Source organism: Chiloscyllium plagiosum, unplaced genomic scaffold, assembly GCF_037043375.1.
Source record: "Chiloscyllium plagiosum isolate Xiang-an unplaced genomic scaffold, Cpla_swu_hap1 HiC_scaffold_38, whole genome shotgun sequence".
In the NCBI taxonomy this organism is placed as follows: Eukaryota; Metazoa; Chordata; class Chondrichthyes; order Orectolobiformes; family Hemiscylliidae; genus Chiloscyllium; species Chiloscyllium plagiosum.
The window spans coordinates 28,063,974-28,088,036 of record NW_028270176.1 but is presented as its reverse complement, the minus strand read 5'-3'; the positions used below and the strand labels follow the sequence as shown (position 1 = coordinate 28,088,036).

Below are 24,063 nucleotides of genomic sequence, written 5' to 3'. Positions count from 1 at the left end.
AGGCTGGGAGAACACAGCAAGGCAGGCAGCACCAGGAGGGACAGGCAGGAGGCTGGGGGAACACAGCAAGGCAGGCAGCATCAGGAGGGACAGGCAGGAGGCTGGAGGGACACAGCAAGGCAGGCAGCATCAGGAGGGACAGGCAGGAGGCTGGGGGAACACAGCAAGGCAGGCAGCATCAGGAGGGACAGGCAGGAGGCTGGGGGAACACAGCAAGGCAGGCAGTGTCAGGAGGGACAGGCAGGAGGCTGGGTGAACACAGCAAGGCAGGCAGTGTCAGGAGGGACAGGCAGGAGGCTGGGGGAACACAGCAAGGCAGGCAGCATCAGGAGGGACAGGCAGGAGGCTGGGGGAACACAGCAAGGCAGGCAGCATCAGGAGGGACAGGCAGGAGGCTGGAGGAACACAGCAAGGCAGGCAGCACCAGGAGGGACAGGCAGGAGGCTGGGAGAACACAGCAAGGCAGGCAGCACCAGGAGGGACAGGCAGGAGGCTGGGGGAACACAGCAAGGCAGGCAGCATCAGGAGGGACAGGCAGGAGGCTGGAGGGACACAGCAAGGCAGGCAGCATCAGGAGGGACAGGCAGGAGGCTGGGGGAACACAGCAAGGCAGGCAGCATCAGGAGGGACAGGCAGGAGGCTGGGTGAACACAGCAAGGCAGGCAGCATCAGGAGGGACAGGCAGGAGGCTGGGGGAACACAGCAAGGCAGGCAGCATCAGGAGGGACAGGCTGGAGGCTGGGTGAACACAGCAAGGCAGGCAGTGTCAGGAGGGACAGGCAGGAGGCTGGGGGAACACAGCAAGGCAGGCAGCATCAGGAGGGACAGGCAGGAGGCTGGGGGAACACAGCAAGGCAGGCAGCATCAGGAGGGACAGGCAGGAGGCTGGGGGAACACAACAAGGCAGGCAGTGTCAGGAGGGACAGGCAGGAGGCTGGGTGAACACAGCAAGGCAGGCAGTGTCAGGAGGGACAGGCAGGAGGCTGGGGGAACACAGCAAGGCAGGCAGCATCAGGAGGGACAGGCAGGAGGCTGGGGGAACACAGCAAGGCAGGCAGCATCAGGAGGGACAGGCAGGAGGCTGGGGGAACACAGCAAGGCAGGCAGCATCAGGAGGGACAGGCAGGAGGCTGGGTGAACACAGCAAGGCAGGCAGTGTCAGGAGGGACAGGCAGGAGGCTGGGGGAACACAGCAAGGCAGGCAGCATCAGGAGGGACAGGCAGGAGGCTGGGGGAACACAGCAAGGCAGGCAGCACCAGGAGGGACAGGCAGGAGGCTGGGAGAACACAGCAAGGCAGGCAGCACCAGGAGGGACAGGCAGGAGGCTGGGGGAACACAGCAAGGCAGGCAGCATCAGGAGGGACAGGCAGGAGGCTGGAGGGACACAGCAAGGCAGGCAGCATCAGGAGGGACAGGCAGGAGGCTGGGTGAACACAGCAAGGCAGGCAGTGTCAGGAGGGACAGGCAGGAGGCTGGGGGAACACAGCAAGGCAGGCAGCATCAGGAGGGACAGGCTGGAGGCTGGGTGAACACAGCAAGGCAGGCAGTGTCAGGAGGGACAGGCAGGAGGCTGGGGGAACACAGCAAGGCAGGCAGCATCAGGAGGGACAGGCAGGAGGCTGGGTGAACACAGCAAGGCAGGCAGTGTCAGGAGGGACAGGCAGGAGGCTGGGGGAACACAGCAAGGCAGGCAGCATCAGGAGGGACAGGCAGGAGGCTGGGGGAACACAGCAAGGCAGGCAGCACCAGGAGGGACAGGCAGGAGGCTGGGGGAACACAGCAAGGCAGGCAGCATCAGGAGGGACAGGCAGGAGGCTGGGGGAACACAGCAAGGCAGGCAGCATCAGGAGGGACAGGCAGGAGGCTGGGGGAACACAGCAAGGCAGGCAGCATCAGGAGGGACAGGCAGGAGTCTGGGGGAACACAGCAAGGCAGGCAGCATCAGGAGGGACAGGCAGGAGGCTGGAGGGACACAGCAAGGCGGGAAGCATCAGGAGGGACAGGCAGGAGGCTGGAGGGACACAGCAAGGCAGGCAGCGTCAGGAGGTGGAGAAGTCAATGGAATTAGCTGTTCTTGCATTTATCCTGATCGAATCAATAAATCAACGTATTCCTGAAAGGATCTATCTCTTTCTTCTGCAAGATACAGGGTTGGAGTAAGGACAGAAGCTGCTTAAGATTCGGTCAGCTGGCGAGGTGGCTCCTGAATGCCCAAGGGGAGACTGGTTTGATCAGGGATCTCAGGGGAACTCGGGGTCAGTCAGGCATCAATGGAGAGAAATGGCTTCCACCGTTCGGGGATTCTGGGAGTGATTCCTGAAGGGGGAGAACACACCCAGAGTTGCTGGGATTCCACACTTTAGGAAGAGGGTACTGGCCTCAGAGGGAGCACCGTGAAGATTCATCATTGGCATTGTGTCCAATAGGAGTGAATGGGTAGGGGTTTTGGGTCCATTGGGATTGCGTCCAATGGGATTGAGTGAGAAGAGGTTTGGGTCCATTGGGATTGTGTCCAATGGGAGTGAGTGAGAAGGGGTTTGGGTCCATTGGGATTGTGTCCAAACGGATTGAGTGAGAAGGGGTTTGGGTCCATTGGGATTGTGTCCAATGGGATTGAGTGAGAAGGGGTTTGGGTCCATTGGGATTGCGTCCAATGGGAGTGAGTGAGAAGGGGTTTGGGTCCATTGGGATTGCGTCCAATGGGGGTGAGTGAGAAGGGGTTTGGGTCCATTGGGATTGTGTCCAATGGGGGTGAGTGAGAAGGGGTTTGGGTCCATTGGGATTGTGTCCAATGGGGGTGAGTGAGAAGGGGTTTTGGGTCCATTGGGATTGTGTCCAATGGGATTGAGTGAGAAGGGGTTTGGGTCCATTGGGATTGTGTCCAATAGGAGTGAGTGAGAAGGGGTTTGGGTCCATTGAGATTGTGTCCAATGGGGGTGAGTGAGAAGGGGTTTGGGTCCATTGGGATTGCGTCCAATGGGAGTGAGTGAGAAGGGGTTTGGGTCCATTGGGATTGTGTCTAATGGGAGTGAGTGAGAAGGGGTTTGGATCCATTGGGATTGTGTCCAATGGGAGTGAGTGAGAAGGGGTTTGGGTCCATTGGGATTGTGTCCAATGGGGGTGAGTGAGAAGGGGTTTGGGTCCATTGGGATTATGTCCAATGACAGTGAATGGGAAGGTGTTTGGGTCTATTGGGATTGTGTCCAATGACAGTGAATGGGAAGGAGTTTGGGTCCATTGGGAATGTGTCCAATCAAAGTGAATAAGAAGGGGGTTGGGTACATTGGGATTGTGTCCAATCAGAGTGAATAGGAAGGGGGTTGGGTCCATTGGGATTGTGTCCAGTGACAGTGAATAGGAAGGGGGTTGGGTCCATTGGGATTGTGTCCAATGACAGTAAATGGGACGAGGTTTGGGTCCATTGGGATTGTGCAGAGTGGGAGTGGGAGTTCCATGTATGGAGTCAGCTATTACGAGGGGGCATTGCTTTAAATTAAGGGGGGGTAGGTATAGGACAGATGTTAGGGGTAGGTTCTTTACTCAGCGAGTCGTGAGTTCATGGAATGCTCTGCCAGTAGCAGTGGTGGACTCTCCCTCATTATGGGCATTTAAACGGGCATTGGATAGGCATATGGAGGATAGTGGGCTAGTGTAGGTTAGGTGGGCTTGGATCGGCGCAACATCGAGGGCCGAAGGGCCTGTACTGCGCTGTATTCTTCTATGTTCTATGTTCTATGTTCTATGTTCTATGTTCTATGTTCTATGTTGTATGTTGTATGACTAGAAAACTCAATGTTGGATGTACCATCCCAACCTGAGATTTCTTTTGGAGTAATGTCAAACCCAAGACTTAATGTAGATCTGACACAGCAGCCAATGAGCTCTTACAACTACATGGCCAATCCGTTTCCCATTTTGGGAACTTCCAAGTTCTGAGACAGAGCACTTGAGTGAACTTCCCAGGATGTAGACACGGACCTGGGAATGGGGCAACACAGATTGCAATGAGGATGATTACGGTGAGATTCCTGTGAAGCAGGATTTCTCTTCAGAATGAAACTTGGTGATTTTTGATTTTGATCTTATTTATTTTTGTCACATAAACTGAGATATAGTGAAAAGTATTGGTTAGTATGCAAATCAGTGTTTAATATAACTGTTCAGCTGAGTTGCAGACTCTCTGTCTCTCCCTCTCTCTCTCACTCTCTCTCTCTCGCTCTCTCTCTCTCGCTCTCTCTCTCGTACACACACACTCTCGAAGAGTGGGCCAGCAAGTCACAGAAGGGCAAAAGAAACGGAGATAATGGCTGGAGACAGACAGATGAGAGGTGGGTGTTAGAGAGAGAGAGAGAGAGAGGAGATGGAAGGCAACAGATAGAAAGATGGAAGAGAGAGACAGACGGAGAGGTACAAAGCTAGAGAAAGGTAGAGGTACATAGACAGCAAGAGAGGCATTCACAGAATGATAGGGAGAGCGGGAGAGAGAGAGAGAAAGATAGAAGGAGAGTCAGGCAGAGGGACACACAATGACAGAGAGAGAGAGAGAGAGAGTGAGGCATAAAGAGACAGATAGCGAGAGAGACACACACACACGGACAATGACAGAGAGGGAGAGAGAGGCGTAAAGAGAGAGACTGACAGAGATATAGAGAGAGAGAGACAAACACACAGGCAATGACAGACAGGGAGAGAGAGAGAGAGAGAAAGAGGATAGGGGAGAAACCGGACTGGGAGATGGGGGGGCAGAGAGTGTGAGACAAGGAGGGAGTTAGAGGGGGTTCCTGTCTCAGGGTAGCCAGGCTCAGAGACACTGAAGGTGCCAGCTCTTGGAGGGGCAGGGGGTGGTGCGTGATTTGGGGACAGGGTGGTCCTGTGTTCTCATCACGGTGGGTAACACTCTGTAAACAGCCTGTCAAAGCAGTCAGTGACCTCCCTCTCCATTAAGGTCCACCTCCATCACAAAGCAGCCATTGAAAGGCAGTGGATTGATGGAGTGGCTGTGGGTACTGAGCAGTGCAAGGGGTGGGTTGAGCAGTTAGTGTTCGGACACAACCCTGAGGATTCAGAAGCCAGCAGCAGTTGGACAGCTGGAGTCCAGCGACCAACTCCCTGATCTCTGCTCCATCCCGTCTCCCAGAAGGAACAATGAACAGGAGGAAGAATGTGCTGTTTCTCCTGGTGCTATACGCTGGTGAGAGAACTCTCTGAATGCTCACTCTCTCTCTCTCTCTCTCTGTGTCTTACTGTTGTTGACACACTGTCCTGCGGTGATTTTGAAGGTAGCTTCAAGTTAACACGGTCCTGTAGTCTGCAAACGAGCTGCCTCACTCCAGCTTCTTCACTGCATGTTCCCACTAACCCTCGCTTCCCTCTCCCACACCCCAACTGACTTCTCCCCTCACTCACTCTCCCATGGGCAGCAGAGTGCCTGGGACCCGGGTTCGGTTCCAACCTCGGGGGACTGTCTGTGTGGAGTTTGCACATTCTCCCCGTTTCTGCGTGGGTTTCCTCCGGGTGCTCCGGTTTCCCCCCACAGCCCATAGATGTGCAGGTCAGGGTGGATTGGCCATTGGGGAATGCAGAGTTACAGGGATAGGGGAGGGAGGAAGGTGTGGCTGGGATGATCTTCAGAGGGTCTGTGTGGACTGGGGAGGCTGTTTCCACACAGCCGGGATTCAATGATTGTATCCTTAAATCTCCAACATGAACATACCCTTCCTTTTACTCCTCGCCTCAGACTGCCATTCATCAAAACTAACACCCTCCAGCCCCTACACCCCTCCCTATCGCTGTAATCCCCTCCAGCCCCTACACCCCCTCCCTATCTCTGTAAACCCCACCAGCCCCTACACCCCCTCCCTGTCTCCGTAAACCCCACCAGCCCCTACACACCCTCCCTATCTCTGTAACCACCTCCAGCCCTACACCCCTCCCTATTTCCGTAATCCCCACCAGCCCCTACACCCCCTCCCTATCTCCGTAATCCCCACCAGCCCCTACACCCCCTCCCTATCTCTGTAATCCCCTCCAGCCCCTACACCCCCTCCCTGTCTCCGTAAACCTCTCCAGCCCCTACACCCCCTCCCTATCTCTGTAACCCTCTGCAGCCCCTACACCCCTGCCTATCTCTGTAACCTCCTCCAGCCCCTAAACCCCCTCCCTATCTCTGTAATCCCCTCCAGCCCCTACACCCCCTCCCTATCTCTGTAATCCCCTCCAGCCCCTACACCCCTCCCTATCTCTGTAACCTCCTCCAGCCCCTACACCCCCTCCCTATCTCTGTAACCCCCTCCAGCTCCTGCACCCCCTCCCTATCTCTGTAACCGCCTCCAGCCCCTACACCCCCTCCCTATCTCTGTAACCTCCTCCAGCCCCTACACCCCCTCCCTATCTCTGTAACCCCCTCCAGTCCCTACACCCCCTCCCTATCTCCGTAATCCCCTCCAGCCCCTACACCCCTCCCTATCTCTGTAACCTCCTCCAGCCCCTACACCCCCTCCCTATCTCTGTAACCCCCTCCAGCTCCTACACCCCCTCCCTATCTCTGTAACCCCCTCCAGCCCCTACACCCCCTCCCTATCTCTGTAACCCCCTCCAGCCCCTACACCCCCTCCCTATCTCTGTAACCCCCTCCAGCCCCTACACCCCCTCCCTGTCTCTGTAACCCCCTCCAGCCCCTACACTCACTGAGCGTCGGTGGGGGGAGGGAGGGGATGGTACACACTGCTGTTACTGAGCGTCGGTGGGGGAGGGAGGGGATGGTACACACTGCTGTTACTGTGCGTCGGTGGGGGGGGGAGGGGATGGTATACACTGCTGTTACTGAGCGTCATTGGGGGAGGGAGGGGATGGTACACACTGCTGTTACTGAGCGTCAGTGGGGGAGGGAGGGGATGGTACACACTGCTGTTACTGAGCGTCGGTGGGGGAGGGAGGGGATGGTACACACTGCTGTTACTGAGCGTCGGTGGGGGGGGGAGGGGATGGTATACACTGCTGTTACTGAGCGTCATTGGGGGAGGGAGGGGATGGTACACACTGCTGTTACTGAGTGTCGGTGGGGGGAGGGAGGGGATGGTACACACTGCTGTTACTGAGCGTCGGTGGGGGAGGGAGGGGATGGTACACACTGCTGTTACTGAGCGTCAGTGGGGGAGGGAGGGGATGGTACACACTGCTGTTACTGAGCGTCGGTGGGGTAGGGAGGGGATGGTACACACTGCTGTTACTGAGCGTCGGTGGGGGGAGGGAGGGGATGTTTGTGGGTGTGGGGCTGCTTTGTCCCTGGATGGTGTCGAGCTTCTCGAGTGTTGTTGGAGCTGCCCCCATCCAGGGGCAAGTGGGGAGTATTCCCTCACCCTCCTGCCTTGGGCCTTGTCGATGGTGGGACAGGCTTTGGGGGGAGTCAGGAGGGGAGTTACTCGCTGCAGGATTCCCAGCTTCTGACCTGCTCCTGTAGCTGCTGTGTTCATATAACTATCTCGTTCAGTTTCTAGTCAGTGGTAAACCCCAGGATGTTGATCGTGGGGAATTCAGAGATGGTAATGCTGTTGAATGTCAAGGGACAATGAATAGAGTCTGTCCTGTTGGAGGTGGTCATTACCTGGTATTTGTAAAAGTTATTGTGTTTGAGGTAGGATTGCAGAATTTTAAATCAAAATTAGTGACGGACTAGGGATCATTACTGTGATCATATTCTGCATTATATCTCTGCATAATGTCAACATTTTGGAAACTGTAGTGTGTGAGGTGAGGAACATATTGTGTCGACTTTGAATAGTAGAATTTTGCTGCAGGGTCTCTGTGTTTATTACCCGGCTTATTTCAGTTCATTCCGAGTCGGAAGAGTAAGCTATTTAATTGAGTAGCATAATTCGCATTAATCTGTCAGTGACTCCATGGAAACACGTCAGTGGTTTTGGAAAGGCAAGCAATTCTCTCTGGGGTTTGGAGGCTTGTAATCACTTTGTGAGTGGGACTCCTGAATTGATATCTGGGCCAGCCCAATTAACTTTCACAATCCTCGGAAAATATCCATCATGCTGCTCTCTTCCTGCTGGTGTGTTTATGTAAACCTCTGGGACATGAACAGTACACACAACAGGTGAAAGGAAAATAATTCATCCCACCTGGGACTGTACCTGAGTGTGTCTGTGTCTGTCTGTCTGTCTTTGTGTCAGTGTGTCTGTGTGTGTTGGTATGATTAAGTGTGAGTGTCAGCGAGTGTGTACGTGTGAGTGTGTGTGTCAGTGAGTGTGTGTGCATGTTAACTTGTGTCTCAGTCTATTTTTGTTTGTGTATGTGTGTGTATTAGTGTGCCACTGTGTGTGTGTGTGTGTGCGCGCGTGTGTCTGTGCATGTGTGTGTGTGCATGTGTGTGTGCAAATCTGAGATTGGGTGTGTCCATGTGAGAGTGTGATGAGTACATGTTGCAGAGGTGTGTGTATATGTGCCAGTCTGTGTGTGTATGTGTCAGTCCATGTGTGTCTGTGTGTGTGTGTGTGTGTGTTAGTGCATGTGTATCTATGTATATGTGTATCTGTGTGTGTGTCAGTGTGTGTGTATGTGTGTCAGTGTATGTGTATCTGTGTGTGTATGTGTGTATCAGTGTGTATATGTGTGTATCAGTGTATGTGTGTGTGTGTCAGTGTATGTATATCTGTATCAGTGAGTGTATATGTGTATCAGTGTGTGTGTATCTGTCTGTGTGTCAGTGTGTGTATATGTGTGTGTATGTATCTGTGTGTGTATGTGTGTCAGTGTATGTATATCTGTATCAGTGAGTGTATATGTGTATCAGTGTGTAGGTATGTATCTGTGTATGTATCTGTGTGTGTGTCAGTGTGTGTATATGTGTATCTGTGTGTGTGTATCAGTGTGTGTGTGTATGTATCTGTGTGTGTGTGTGTGTGTCAGTGAGTGTATATGTGTATCGGTGTGTGTGTATGTATCTCTGTGTGTGTCAGTGAGTGTATGTGTATCTGTGTGTGTATGTAACTGTGTGTGTGTATATCAGTGTATGTATGTGTGTCAGTGTATGTATATCTGTATCAGTGAGTGTATATGTGAATCTGTGTGTGTTTGTGTATCTGTGTGTGTCAGAGTGTTTGTATGTGTGTCAGTGTATGTATATCTGTATCAGTGAGTGTATATGTGTATCAGTGTTTGTGTATGTATCTGTGTGTGTCAGTGTGTGTATATGTGTGTGTATGTATCTGTGTGTGTGTATCAGTGTGTGTATGTGTGTCAGTGTATGTATATCTGTATCAGTGAGTGTATATATGTATCAGTGTGAGTGTATGTATCTGTGTGTGTCGGAGTGTGTTTGTATGTGTGTCAGTGTATGTATATCTGTATCAGTGAGTGTATATGTGTATCGGTGTGTGTGTATGTATCTCTGTGTGTGTCAGTGAGTGTATGTGTATCTGTGTGTGTATGTATCTCTGTGTGTGTATCAGTGTGTGTATGTGTGTCAGTGTATGTATATCTGTATCAGTGAGTGTATATGTGTATCAGTGTGTGTGTATGTATCTGTGTGTGTCAGTGTGTGTATATGTGTGTGTATGTATCTGTGTGTGTGTGTATATCAGTGTGTGTATGTGTGTCAGTGAATGTATATCTGTATCAGTGAGTGTATATATGTATCAGTGTGTATGTATGTATCTGTGTGTATCAGTGTGTGTTTGTATGTGTGTCAGTGTATGTATATCTGTATCAGTGAGTGTATACGTGTATCTCTGTGTGTATGTGTCTGTGTGTGTATCAGTGTGTGTGTGTCAGTGTGTATATCTGTGTGTGTATATGTGTATCTGTGTGTGTGTATGTGTATATGTGTGTGTGTATGTGTATCTGTGTGTGTCAGTGCGTATGTGTAGATGTGTCAGTGTGTGTGTGTATGTGTGTCAGTGTATGTATATCTGTATCAGTGGGTTTATGTATCTGTGCGTGTGTCAGTGTGTATATGTGTGTCAGTGAGTGTATATGTGTATCAGTGTGTGTGTATGTATGTCAGTGTATGTATATCTGTATCAGTGGGTTTATGTATCTGTGCGTTTGTCAGTGTGTATATGTGTGTCAGTGAGTGTATATGTGTATCAGTGTGTGTGTATGTGTGTCAGTGTATGTATATCTGTATCTGTGTGTGTATATGTGTATCAGTATGTGTGTGTGTCAGTGTGTGTGTATGTGTGTCAGTGTATGTATATCTGTATCAGTGTGTGTGTGTATGTATCTGTGTGTGTGTCAGTGAGTGTATATGTGTATCAGTGTGTGTGTGTGTCAGTGTGTGTGTATGTGTGTCAGTGTATGTATATCTGTATCAGTGTGTGTGTATGTATCTGTGTGTGTGTCAGTGAGTGTATATGCGTATCAGTGTGTGTGTGTATCAGTGTGTGTATCTGCATCAGTGTGTGTGTATGTATCTGTGTGTGTGTATCAGTGTGTGTGTGTATGTGTGTCAGTGTATATATATCTGTATCAGTGAGTGTATATGTGTATCTGTGTGTGTGTCAGTGAGTGTATATGTGTATCAGTGTGTGTGTGTGTCAGTGTGTGTGTGTGTCAGTGTATGTATATCTGTATCAGTGTGTGTGTGTATGTATCTGTGTGTGTGTCAGTGAGTGTATATGTGTATCAGTGTGTGTGTGTATGTGTGTCAGTGTATATATATCTGTATCAGTGAGTGTATATGTGTATCTGTGTGTGTATGTGTATGTGTACCTCAACGTACAGATCCCATACATGTAGATAACCAGCAGCAAACGCATTTATTGAGAGCACAGAGAGATCTAAAATGTTGTGTGAATGAAACAGGACCCATTGCAAATACAAAAGGCAGCAAGTTGCCATTCAAGACAAACGATATGATAATGAGAAGGCAGTATTATTGATCAGATCATTGAAATGATGAGCATTATGCCACTGGATAATTTAACAAGAAACATTTTAATTGTCAAAATGCTGAATTCCCCGGGGTAAATATTGACCCTGCCTTTACACAGCAAGCTGCCTCTGCGGGGAATCGTTCCAGGCTGCTCAGAGCTCCTTAAAGGCATTTCAAAGTGTCAATTCCTCACGACTCTTTGGTCGTCTTCAGTTTTTACAAAATCCTGTCGCCCACGGAGACAGAACAAACCATTTCAGAGAACACTGCTTCTAGCGTCGCTTCGACTGGAATATCAATACTGCACAGCAAGCTCCCACAAAGAGCAGTGCAATAATTTACAGACTCAAAGGTACAAATCATTGGTGCAAATTGAGGGTGAAAAACTCTGTCGGAGGGTCAGTGCTGTGGGAGTGCCGCACTGTCAGAGGGTCAGTGCTCTGGGAGTGCCGCACTGTCAGAGGGTCTGTGCTGAGGGAGCGCCGCACTGTCAGAGGGTCTGTGCTGAGGGAGCGCCGCACTGTCAGAGGGTCAGTGCTGAGGAAGTGCCGCACTGTCGGAGGGTCAGTGCTGAGGGAGTGCCGCACTGTCGGAGGGTCTGTGCTGAGGGAGCGCCGCACTGTCAGAGGGTCAGTGCTGAGGGAGGGCCGCACTGTGGGAGGGTCAGTGCTGAGGGAGTGCCGCACTGTCAGAGGGTCTGTGCTGAGGGAGCGCCGCACTGTCAGAGGGTCAGTGCTGAGGGAGTGCCGCACTGTCGGAGGATCAGTGCTGTGGGAGTGCCGCACTGTCAGAGGGTCAGTGCTGAGGGAGCGCCGCACTGTTGGAGGGTCAGTGCTGAGGGAGGGCCGCACTGTCAGAGGGTCAGTGCTGAGGGAGGGCCGCACTGTGGGAGGGTCAGTGCTGAGGGAGTGCCGCACTGTCGGAGGGTCAGTGCTGAGGGAGTGCTGCACTGTTGGAGGGTCAGTGCTGAGGGAGTGCCTTACTGTCGGCGGGTCAGTGCTGAGGGAGGGCCGCACTGTCAGAGGGTCAGTGCTGAGGGAGCGCCGCACTGTCAGAGGGTCAGTGCTGAGGGAGCGCCGCACTGTCAGAGGGTCAGTGCTGAGGGAGCGCCGCACTGTCAGAGGGTCAGTGCTGAGGGAGCGCCGCACTGTCAGAGGGTCAGTGCTGAGGGAGTGCCGCACTGTCGGAGGGTCAGTGCTGAGGGAGTGCCGCACTGTCGGAGGGTCAGTGCTGAGGGAGTGCCGCACTGTCCGAGGGTCAGTGCTGAGGGAGCGCCACACTGTCAGAGGGTCAGCGCTGAGGGAGTGCCGCAGTATCGGAGGGTCAGTGCTGAGGGAGTGCCGCACTGTCTGAGGGTCAGTGCTGAGGGAGTGCCGCACTGTCGGAGGGTCAGTGCTGAGGGAGCGCCGCACTATCGGAGGGTCAGTGCTGAGGGAGTGCCGCACTGTCGGTGGGTCAGTGCTGAGGGAGCGCCGCACTGTCCGAGGGTCAGCGCTGAGGGAGCGCCGCACTGTCGGAGGGTCAGTGCTGAGGGAGCGCCGCACTGTTGGAGGGTCAGTGCTGAGGGAGCGCCGCACTGTCGGAGGGTCAGCGCTGAGGGAGTGCCGCACTGTCGGAGGGTTAGTGCTGAGGGAGCGCCGCACTGTCGGAGGGTCAGCGCTGAGGGAGCGCCGCACTGTCTGAGGGTCAGTGCTGAGGGAGTGTCACACTGTTGGAGGGTCCGTGCTGAGCGAGCGCCGGGCTATTTGAGGTTAATTCTGACCTGTCAGGAGACTGTGGAAAAGACCCCCTCGCCATCATTTGGAAGTGGGACTGGAACACAAAGAATTCGCTCAGTGTCCTGAGGCCAGTATTCAACCTTTGACCAACAGTCGTTTAAAAAAGATGATTAGAGTTTGACGTTATCCATGTGTGTGGGAGCTTGCTGTGCGTATTTGTAACTGTGGCGAAGAGCATGATGATAAAGCAGTCCTTCAACTTGAGTGAAGTTCCCCTTTGGAAAAACACGAAGCAGATATGTGTGATTACAGAAGGAGTCTCTACTAAGCGGAATCGATCAAAGAGAGAGACAGTGATGTTCAGTTTTGAGCTCCCTCCTTCTGTCCTGTTCCCGGTTATGAAGTATGCCAAACTAACCAGGCAGGAGTCAATCTTGTTTTGCGATTTTATTTTCGGTCCAGTCCTATCCTTCTTCCAAGCCGGCCTGAAGGAATTCTGCGATATGTCTGGCTTTTCCCTTGGATCCTCAGTGCTGGATCCTGAGATCCTGAGTTAGTCTCAAGGGGAAAAAAAAAAGTTACTTGAGAATGAAGTAACGTCCAAGGAGGACAGTGGAGGTGGCAAACTCATCTCTTGTGAAAGAGAGGCACTTTTGAGTCTTTGTTTCAGTCAAGGGATTTGGGGGTCCCTGGCTGGGCCCAGTATTTATTGCCCCCTGTCCCTAGTTGCCCCCACCTTGAGAAGGTGGGGGTGAGCTGCCTACTTAACCCGCTGCAGTCCATGTGCTGTGGGTAGACCCTCAATGTCCCTGAGGGAGGGAATCCCAGGATTCTGACCCAGGACGGAACGGCCGATATATTTCCAAGTCGGGATGGTGAGTGGAGGGGAACTTGCAGGGGGATGGTGTTCCCATGGATCTGCGTCCCCTTGTCCTTCTAGATGGAAGGTGCTGCCTGAGGGTCTTTGGTGAGTTTCTGCAGTGGGTCTTGTGGTTGGAGAGAGGAATGAGGGACGGGAGACTGAGAGAGAAGTGAGGAGCTGGAGATGGAGAGAGGAAGTGAGTGATTGGAGATGGAGGAAGGGAGGAAGGGAGTGAGTGAGCAAGGGATTGGTGATGGAGCAACAGAGTGATCGACTGGAGACAGAGAGAGAGAGAGGGAGAGTGAAGATTTCGAGACAGAGAGAGAGTGTGAGTGAGTGCAGATGGAGAGAGAGTGAGTGGAGAGAGAGTGGAGACAGAGAGCAGGAGTGAGGAATTGGAGAGGGAGTGAGAGGGTGAGAGAGTGCTGAGCGAGTGCCGCAGAGACAGAAAGGGAGAAAAGGATATGGAAATGGAGAGGGAGTGGAAGTGGAATGAGGGAGTGAGGAATTGGAGGCGGAGTGAGGGATTGGAGGCAGAGTGAGGAATTGTAGGCTGAGTGAGGGCACGAAGGATTGGAGGCTGAGTGAGGGTGCGAGAGATTGGAGGTGGAGTGAGGGAGTGAGGAATTGGAGGCTGAGTGAGGAATTGGAGGCTGAGTGAGGGCAGGAAGGATTGGAGGCTGAGTGAGGGTGCGAGGGATTGGAGGTGGAGTGAGGGAGTGAGGGATTGGAGGTGGAGTGAGGAAGTGAGGGATTGGAGGCACTGCGAGGGAACGAGGGATTGAGGGTGGAGTGAGGGAGTGAGGGATTGGAGATGGAGTGAGGGAGTGAGGGATTGGAGGTGGTGTGAGGGAGTGAGGGATTGGAGGCAGTGTGAGGGAGCGAGGGATTTGAGGTGGAGTGTGGGTGCGAGGGATTAGAGGCGGTGTGAAGGAGTGAGGGATTGGAGGTGGAGTGCGGGAGTGAGGGATTGGACACTGTGAGGGATTGGAGGTGGAGTGAGAGAGCGAGGGATTGGAGGTGGTGTGAGGGAACGAGGGATTGGAGGTGGAGTGAGGGAGTGAGGAATTCGAGGGGGAGTGAGGGATTGGAGGCAATGTGAGGGATTGGAGTTGGAGTGAGGGAGTGAGGGATTGGAGGTGGAGTGAGGGAACGAGGGATTGGAGGCGGTGTGAGGGAACAAGGGATTGGAGGTGGAGTGAGGGAGTGAGGGATTGGAGGTGGAGTGAGAGAGTGAGGGATTGGAGGCGGTGTGAGTGAGGGATTGGTGGTGGAATGAGGGAACGAGGGATTGGAGGCGGTGTGAGGGAACGAGGGATTGGAGGTGGAGTGAGGGAGTGAGGAATTCGAGGGGGAGTGAGGGATTGGAGGCAATGTGAGGGATTGGAGTTGGAGTGAGGGAGTGAGGGATTGGAGGTGGTGTGAGGGAGCGAGGGATTGGAGGTGGAGTGAGGGAGCGAGGGATTGGAGGTGGTGTGAGGGAGTGAGGGATTGGAGGCGGTGTGAGGGAGCGAGGGATTTGAGGTGGAGTGTGGGTGCGAGGGATTAGAGGCGGTGTGAAGGAGTGAGGGATTGGAGGTGGAGTGCGGGAGTGAGGGATTGGACACTGTGAGGGATTGGAGGTGGAGTGAGAGAGCGAGGGATTGGAGGCGGTGTGAGGGAACGAGGGATTGGAGGTGGAGTGAGGGAGTGAGGAATTCGAGGGGGAGTGAGGGATTGGAGGCAATGTGAGGGATTGGAGTTGGAGTGAGGGAGTGAGGGATTGGAGGTGGAGTGAGGGAGTGAGGGATTGGAGATGGAGTGAAGGATTGGAGGTGGAATGAGGGAACGAGGGATTGGAGGCGGTGTGAGGGAACAAGGGATTGGAGGTGGAGTGAGGGAGTGAGGGATTGGAGGTGGAGTGAGAGAGTGAGGGATTGGAGGCGGTGTGAGTGAAGGATTGGTGGTGGAGTGAGGGAGTGAGGAATTCGAGGGGGAGTGAGGGATTGGAGGCAATGTGAGGGATTGGAGTTGGAGTGAGGGAGTGAGGGATTGGAGGTGGAGTGAGGGAGTGAGGGATTGGAGGTGGAGTGAGGGATTGGAGGCGGAGTGAGGGATTGGAGTTGGAGTGAGGGAGTGAGGGATTGGAGATGGAGTGAGGGATTGGAGGTGGAGTGAGGAAGTGAGGGATTGAAGGTGGAGTGAGGGAATGAGGGACTGGAGGCGGTGTGAGGGAACGAGGGATTGGAGGCGGTGTGAGGGAGTGAGGAATTAGAGGCGGTGTGAGGGAGTGAGGGATTGGACACGGTGTGAGGGAGTGAGGGATTGGAGTCGGTGTGAGGGAACGAGGGATTGGAGGCGGTGTGAGGGAGTGAGGAATTGGAGGCGGAGTGAGGGAGTGAGGGATTGGAGTCGGTGTGAGGGAACGAGGGATTGGAGACGGAGCGAGGGAGTGAGGAATTGGAGGCGGAGTGAGGGAGTGAGGGATTGGAGTCGGTGTGAGGGAACGAGGGATTGGAGACGGTGTGAGGGAGTGAGGGATTGGAGACGGAGCGAGGGAGTGAGGGATTGGAGGCGGAGTGAGGGAGTGAGGGATTGGAGGCGGAGTGAGGGAGTGAGGAGCTGGATCTGGACGAGTGTGACGATGATGGAGGGTCTGATCGGAGGGTGAGTGTGGCGATGATGGAGGGTCTGATCGGAGGGTGAGTGTGGCGATGATGGAGGGTCTGATCGGAGGGTGAGTGTGGCGATGATGGAGGGTCTGATCGGAGGGTGAGTGTGGCGATGATGGAGGGTCTGATCGGAGGGTGAGTGTGGCGATGATGGAGGGTCTGATCGGAGGGTGAGTGTGGCGATGATGGAGGGTCTGATCGGAGGGTGAGTGTGGCGATGATGGAGGGTCTGATCGGAGGGTGAGTGTGGCGATGATGGAGGGTCTGATCGGAGGGTGAGTGTGGCGATGATGGAGGGTCTGATCGGAGAGTGAGTGTGGCGATGATGGAGGGTCTGATCGGAGGGTGAGTGTGGCGATGATGGAGGGTCTGATCGGAGGGTGAGTGTGGCGATGATGGAGGGTCTGATCGGAGAGTGAGTGTGGCGATGATGGAGGGTCTGATCGGAGGGTGAGTGTGGCGATGATGGAGGGTCTGATCGGAGGGTGAGTGTGGCGATGATGGAGGGTCTGATCGGAGGGTGGGTCTGACATGAGGTTCATGACTGGAATTGCCTGCAGGAAGACAGCAGCTTTTATTCTGAACAATTAGCAGCTATTGTTCAAAACCCGAACCAAGCAAAACCTCTTCAGTTCAAATTATAATGGTGTGTAATTAAAACCGCCCACTTTTGACAAATTAAAGAAATTCTTTGCATAACTCCCAAGTTATCAGGCCAGGGTCTCTCTCTCTCTCTCTCTTTCTCTCTTTGTCCCTCTCCCTCCCTCTCCTCTCTTTCTTTATCTCTCAACACACGTTTTCCCACTCAGCCAGTAAGGACAGAATTCCCTCATCACAGTGACCAGTCTGCACATAACTCAATGTGATGTCATTATTTATCACCACTGAGGGAGTGTCGCACTGTCAGAGGGTCAGTGCTGAGGGTGTGCTGCGCTGTCGGAGGGTCAGTGCTGAGGGTGTGCCGCGCTGTCGGAGGGTCAGTGCTGAGGGAGTGCTGCGCTGTCGGAGGGTCAGTGCTGAGGGAGTGCCGCACTGTCGGAGGGTCAGTGCTGAGGGAGTGCCGCACTGTCGGAGGGTCAGTGCTGAGGGAGTGCCGCACTGTCGGAGGGTCAGTGCTGAGGGAGTGCCGCACTGTCGGAGGGTCAGTGCTGAGGGAGTGCCGCACTGTCGGAGGGTCAGTGCTGAGGGAGTGCCGCACTGTCGGAGGGTCAGCGCTGAGGGAGTGCCGCACTGTCGGAGGGTGAGTGCTGAGGGAGTGCCGCACTGTCAGAGGGTGAGTGCTGAGGGAGTGCCGCACTGTCAGAGGGTCAGTGCTGAGGGAGTGCCGCACTGTCAGAGGGTCAGTGCTGAGGGAGTGCCGCACTGTCAGAGGGTCAGTGCTGAGGGAGTGCCGCACTGTCGGAGGGTCAGTGCTGAGGGAGTGCTGCGCTGTCGGAGGGTCAGTGCTGAGGGAGCGCCTCACTATCAGAGGGTCAGTGCTGAGGGTGTGCCGCACTGTCGGAGGGTCAGTGCTAAGGGAGTGCCGCACTGTCGGAGGGTCAGTGCTGAGGGTGTGCTGCGCTGTCGGAGGGTCAGTGCTGAGGGAGTGCCGCACTGTCGGAGGGTCAGTGCTGAGGGAGTGCCGCACTGTCCGAGGGTCAGTGCTGAGGGAGTGCCGCACTGTCGGAGGGTCAGCGCTGAGGGAGTGCCGCACTGTCGGAGGGTCAGCGCTGAGGGAGTGCCGCACTGTCGGAGGGTCAGTGCTGAGGGAGTGTCGCACTGTCGGAGGGTCAGTGCTGAGGAAGTGCCGCACTGTCGGAGGGTCAGTGCTGAGGGAGCGCCGCACTGTCGGAGGGTCAGTGCAGAGGGAGTGCCGCACTGTCGGAGGGTCAGTGCTGAGGGAGCGCCGCACTGTCGGAGGGTCAGTGCAGAGGGAGTGCCGCACTGTCGGAGGGTCAGTGCTGAGGGAGCGCCGCACTGTCGGAGGGTCAGTGCTGAGGGAGTGCCGCAGAGAGGGTTACGGGGGAGATTGTATTGGGGTGTTTATAATCCCCGGTGGTGGGAAGCAGTATCAATCGGGTCGAGGAGGGAGACTGTGTTCCCCCAGGTGGTTCCACCATCGGAGGGACACGGATTGGTGATTCGGGAGGTGCTGCCCGGAAGGGGAGAGGTTCACCAGGAACTTCCAAACGGATGGGAATGAGGGAGATGTTTCCATTGGTAGGAAGAGCGAGGACCCAAGGGCACAGCCTTAGGGTGAAGGGATGACCTTTCAGAACGGAGATAAGGAGAAACTTCTTCAGCCAGAGAGTGGGGTACCTACGGAATTCACTGCCACAGAAGGCTGTAGAGGCCGGAACATTGAGGATATTTAAGACTGGGATAGATAGGTTCTTGAATATCAAGGGGATCCAGGAGGATGCAGGAGAATGGGGATGAGAAACCTATTAGCCATGATTGAATGGTGAGGCAGATGCGATGGGCTGAATGGCCTGGTTTCTGCTCCCATGTCTTATGCTGGAAGGGGGAAAGATTTGGAAGGAGAGTGGGATGAATTGGAGAGGGAGGCAGCGAGAGATTCCGGGCAGGAGGAGCTGCTGTTGCTGGTACGGGTAGAGAAAGCAGGAACGGGAGACTGAGTTGGCTGATCAGCCGTGATCATGTTGGACGGCAGAGCTGGTTAGAAGGGCCGAATGGACAGCACCTGCTCCTGTTCTTTTTTAACATTTGTCAGAGACATTAAAGGAATGAGTCTAAAAGCTGAATAACGGAGCTGCTCCGAATGTTTAATAAAGGTCATGTTGATGCAGGGTCCAAGCTCGCCAATCTTTACAATGCCAGAGGCTCACACCGAACTTTGACACCCATCTCACCCACAAGTTTCTAATCGCAACATTGCGTTTGGCCCTTGGCATCTTCAAACCCACGAGGCAGCTGAAAGGAAGTCTGCTCGTTTCTCCCAACTTAATTAGAAAACTGTTTTCTGTCGTAGTTTTTAATTATTTAAAAATTCAGTCAAGGGGCCAAAGTCTGTTTGAACAGCTGAAGCTAATTTCAGCGCGGGCGAATATCTGTCAATTCATGGCACCTACTGGTGTACCATGACTGGCAAATCAGAAACTCTACAGTCAGGGTGTTACAGACAAACAGACACCAACCCCGATACACACACACACACACAGACACAGAAACATACACACAGAGACATACACTCATACACAGACACACACACTCACATGCACTCTCTCACACACAGACACACACACTCACGCACAGACACATACACACACAGACACACACATTCACACACCCACACACACTCACATACACCTACACACACACACACGCACACACAGAGACACACACATTCACGTACACAGACACATACACACACACTCACATACACTCTCTCTCACACACACACAGACACACACACTCACATACACTCTCTCTCACACACACAGACACACACACTCACGCACAGACACATACACACACAGACACACACACTCATACACACAGACACACATTCACACACACACACACACCTACACACACACACAGACACACACACACAGACACACATTCGCACACACAGACACACACACACACACAGACACACATTCACACACACCTACACACACACGCGCGCACACACACACACACTGATCATATACACACGCAGATCCCACAGACACCCAGAAGCCACTCACCATTCTGACTTGGAAATATATCGCTATTCTTTCACTGTCACTGGTGTCAAAATTTGATTTGATTTATTGTAGTCACATGTCCCTGAGTACAGTGAGAAGCTTTGAGTTGTGAGCAGTGCGGGCAGATCGGAGCAAACATACAGATCATCAGGTGTTCAGACAGCGCGAGACAGACATGGAATTCCCTCAGGGCATTGTGGAGCAACCCATCGCACGCTGCATGCAGACCCACAATGTCCCTGAGAGAGGGAATCCCAGGATTCTGACCCAGGAAGGAACGGCCGATATATTTCCAAGTCGGGATGGTGAGGGGCTCGGAGGGGAACTCGCAGGGGGTACCTGCTGCCCCTTGTCCTTCTCGATGGAAGTGGCCGTGGGTTTGGAAGGTGCTGCCTGAGGAGGGAGATTTCAGGCATTGATGCTGTTCTTCTGCTTTCCTTTATTGGTCTGAGTACTGAAGTTGGGAGGTTGTGTTGTGGCTGTACAGGACATTGGTTAGGCCACATTTCGACGACTATGTACAATTCTGGTCTCCCTCTGAAAGGAAGGATGTGGTGGAACTTGAAAGGGTTCAAAAAAGATTTGTAAGGATGTGGCCAGGGTTGGAGGATTTGAGCTATAGGGAGAGGCTGAACAGGCTGGGGCTGTTTTCCCTGGAGCGTCGGAGGCTGCGGGGTGACCTTATAGAGGTTTATAAAATCATGAGGGGCATGGATAGGGTAAATAGACAAAGTCTTTTCCCTGGGGTGGGGGAGTCCAGAACTAGAGGACATAGGTTTAGGGTGAGAGGGGAAAGATTTAAAAGAGATATGTGAGATAAACGTTTTTACCCAGAGGGTGGTTCGAGTGTGGAATGAGCTTCCTGAGGAAGTGGGGGGTGTGGGGACAGTTACAACGTTTAAAAGACATTTGGATAAGGACATGAGCAGGAAAGGGTTGGAGGGGGAATGGGCCAGGAGCAGGCAGGTGGGACTAGTTTAGTTTGGAATTAGCGTCAGAGTGGACTGGTTGGGCCGAAGGGTCTGTTTCCCTGCTGTAGGGCTCCATGTCGATGACTCTATCTTGGCCACAATCAGGCCAGGGGGACGCGCTCAGTTTTGGAAAGCTGGGCGGCATGGACAAGTTGGGCCGAAGGGCCTGTTTCCACACTCAACAACTCCCATGGTGTCCATTCGGAGATCGGGAAAAGAGTCATGAGCAGGAGGTTTAGCTGCCTGTGTGAGGGAGAACCCCAAAGTGTGGGCAGTGTTGGCACAAGTTGAGGAAGATGGATCCTGGAGTGACATCTCCCTTGAGGTGTTGTATCAGCATTTGTGCATGTCCCTGTGATGGGCCCATACCCTTGAGAATGATACTGTGTCAGCAGCAAAGCTATGTCAGACGTGCAGAATATAGTGTGGGCTGCTCTTGGTACCCATTACCTTTTCCAATTCAGTTCATGCTTCAAGGTTAGAGTGTGACAGAATCTCTTCATATTTATCATTGCAACAAAGTGCAGAATTATTGACTGGGACCAGGGAAACACAGAGGAGAGATACTGCTCTCTCGTCTCAGACATAACCACATTCAGAAGGGCTTTGCCTCAGCTCTGAGATTGACATCTTAACAGATACACGGAGAGCAATCATGTGCCTCACTAACTCACTGCCAACTGAGAGACACGAAATGCCCTCTGTCACTCAAGATGCCTGAAGAGGTTACTGCCAATGAATATACCTCATTACCAGTGTTCCATAGATACAGCATTAGGTTCAGCACTGGGCACGGAATACTGCTTACTGTTCATCCTGAACTGAGGGAACGCCACACTGCCGGAGGGTCAGTGCCGAGGGAGTGGGCACTGTCGGAGGGTCAGTGCTGAGGGAGTGGGCACTGTCGGAGGTTCAGTGCTGAGGGAGTGCCGCACAGTTGGAGGGTCAGTGCTGAGGGAGTGCCGCACTGTTGGAGGGTCAGTGTTGAGGGAGTGGGCACTGTCGGAGGGTCAGTGCTGAGGGAGCGCTGCACTGTCGGAGGGTCAGTACTGAGGGAGTGCCGCTCTGTTGGAGGGTCAGTGTTGAGGGAGTGGGCACTGTCAGAGGGTCAGTGCTGAGGGAGTGGGCACTGTCGGACGGTCAGTGCTGAGGGAGTGGGCACTGTCGGAGGGTCAGTGCTGAGGAAGTGCCGCACTGTCGGAGGGTCAGTGCTGAGGGAGTGGGCACTGTCGGAGGGTCAGTGCTGAGGGAGTGGGCACTGTCGGAGGGTCAGTGCTGAGGGAGTGGGCACTGTCGGAGGGTCAGTGCTGAGGCAGTGCTGCACTGTCAGAGGGTCAGTGCTGAGGGAGTGCTGCACTGTCAGAGGGTCAGTGCTGAGGGAGTGGGCACTGTCGGAGGGTCAGTGCTGAGGGAGTGGGCACTGTCGGAGGGTCAGTACTGAGGCAGTGCCGCACTGTCGGAGGGTCAGTGCTGAGGGAGTGCCGCCCTGTCGGAGGGTCAGTGCTGAGGGAGTGCTGCACTGTCGGAGGGTCAGTGCTGAGGGAGTGCCGCACTGTCGGAGGGTCAGTGCTGAGGCAGTGCCGCACTGTCGGAGGGTCAGTGCTGAGGGAGTGGGCACTGTCGGAGGGTCAGTGCTGAGGGAGTGCCGCACTGTCGGAGGGTCAGTGCTGAGGGAGTGGGCACTGTCGGAGGGTCAGTGCTGAGGGAGTGCCGCACTGTCGGAGGGTCAGTGCTGAGGGCGTGGGCACTGTCGGAGGGTCAGTGCCGAGGGAGAACCGCACTGTCGGAGGGTCAGTGCTGAGGGAGCGCCGCACTGTCGGAGGGTCAGTGCTGAGGGAGTGCCGCACTGTCGGAGGGTCAGTGCTGAGGGAGTGCCTCACTGTCGGAGGGTCAGTGCTGAGGGAGAGCCGCACTGTCGGAGGGTCAGTGCTGAGGGAGCGCCGCACTGTCGGAGGGTCAGTGCTGAGGGAGTGCCGCACTGTCGGAGGGTCAGTGCTGAGGGAGTGCCGCACTGTCGGAGAGTCAGTGCTGAGGCAGTGCCGCACTGTCAGAGGGTCAGTGCTGAGGGAGTGGGCACTGTCAGAGGGTCAGTGCTGAGGGAGTGCTGCATTATCGGAGGGTCAGTGCTGAGGGAGTGCCGCACTGTCGGAGGGTCAGTGCTGAGGGAGTGCCGCACTGTCGGAGAGTCAGTGCTGAGGCAGTGCCGCACTGTCAGAGGGTCAGTGCTGAGGGAGTGGGCACTGTCGGAGGGTCAGTGCTGAGGGAGTGCCGCACTGTCGAAGGGTCAGTGCTGAGGGAGTGCCGCACTGTCAGAGGGTCAGTGCTGAGGGAGTGGGCACTGTCGGAGGGTCAGTGCTGAGGGAGTGCCGCACTGTCGGAGGGTCAGTGCTGAGGGAGTGGGCACTGTCGGAGGGTCAGTGCTGAGGGAGCGCCGCACTGTCGGAGGGTCAGTGCTGAGGGAGCGCCGCACTGTCGGAGGGTCAGTGCTGAGGGAGCGCCGCACTGTCGGAGGGTCAGTGCTGAGGGAGCGCCGCACTGTCGGAGGGTCAGTGCTGAGGGAGCGCCGCACTGTCGGAGGGTCAGTGCTGAGGGAGCGCCGCACTGTGGGAGGGTCAGTGCTGAGGGAGCGCCGCACTGTCGGAGGGTCAGTGCTGAGGGAGTGCCGCACTGTCAGAGGGTCAGTGCTGAGGGAGTGCTGCACTGTCGGAGTGTCAGTGCTGAGGGAACGCCGCACTGTCGGAGGGTCAGTGCTGAGGGAGTGCCGCACTGTCGGAGGGTCAGTGCTGAGGGAGTGCCGCACTGTCGGAGGGTCAGTGCTGAGGGAGTGCTGCACTGTCGGAGTGTCAGTGCTGAGGGAGTGCCGCACAGTCGGAGGGACAGTGCTGAGGGAGTGCCGCACTGTCGGAGGGTCAGTGCTGAGGGAGTGCCGCACTGTCGGAGTGTCAGTGCTGAGGGAGTGCCGCACTGTCGGAGGGTCAGTGCTGAGGGAGCGCCACACTGTCGGAGGGTCAGTGCTGAGGGAGTGCCGCACTGTCGGAGGGTCAGTGCTGAGGGAGTGCCGCACTGTCGGAGTGTCAGTGCTGAGGGAGGGCCGCACTGTCGGAGGGTCAGTGCTGAGGCAGTGTGATAATCCACTTTAATGTTGTGCGGAGATGGGTTCGAATGTCTATCATGGGCTGGAGATGAATCATGTGCAGAGGCAGTGCAGTTTGGTTCCTGGGATTGTGATGGAGCTGTCATATATATTCCACAAACAATGCTCAGACTGAGCTCAACTGACCCATAC

The 24,063-nt window shown here is 54.4% G+C and overlaps 1 protein-coding gene across 2 annotated transcripts in view; it reads left to right on the top strand.

The window, feature by feature from the left end:
- cadm4 (cell adhesion molecule 4) overlaps positions 1 to 24,063 on the top strand; it is a 250,119-nt gene that overhangs the window by 53,436 nt on the left and 172,620 nt on the right. The window contains exon 1 of one of the 2 annotated variants that reach the window (XM_087981090.1): positions 5,081 to 5,192. The exons of the other annotated variant lie outside the window; for it this stretch is intronic. Within the exon in view, the coding sequence (XP_087837216.1) occupies positions 5,147 to 5,192 (46 nt within the window). The 5' untranslated portion in view covers positions 5,081 to 5,146. Of the gene's footprint in view, positions 1 to 5,080; positions 5,193 to 24,063 lie in introns of those variants that run through there. 2 annotated transcript variants of the gene reach the window in all.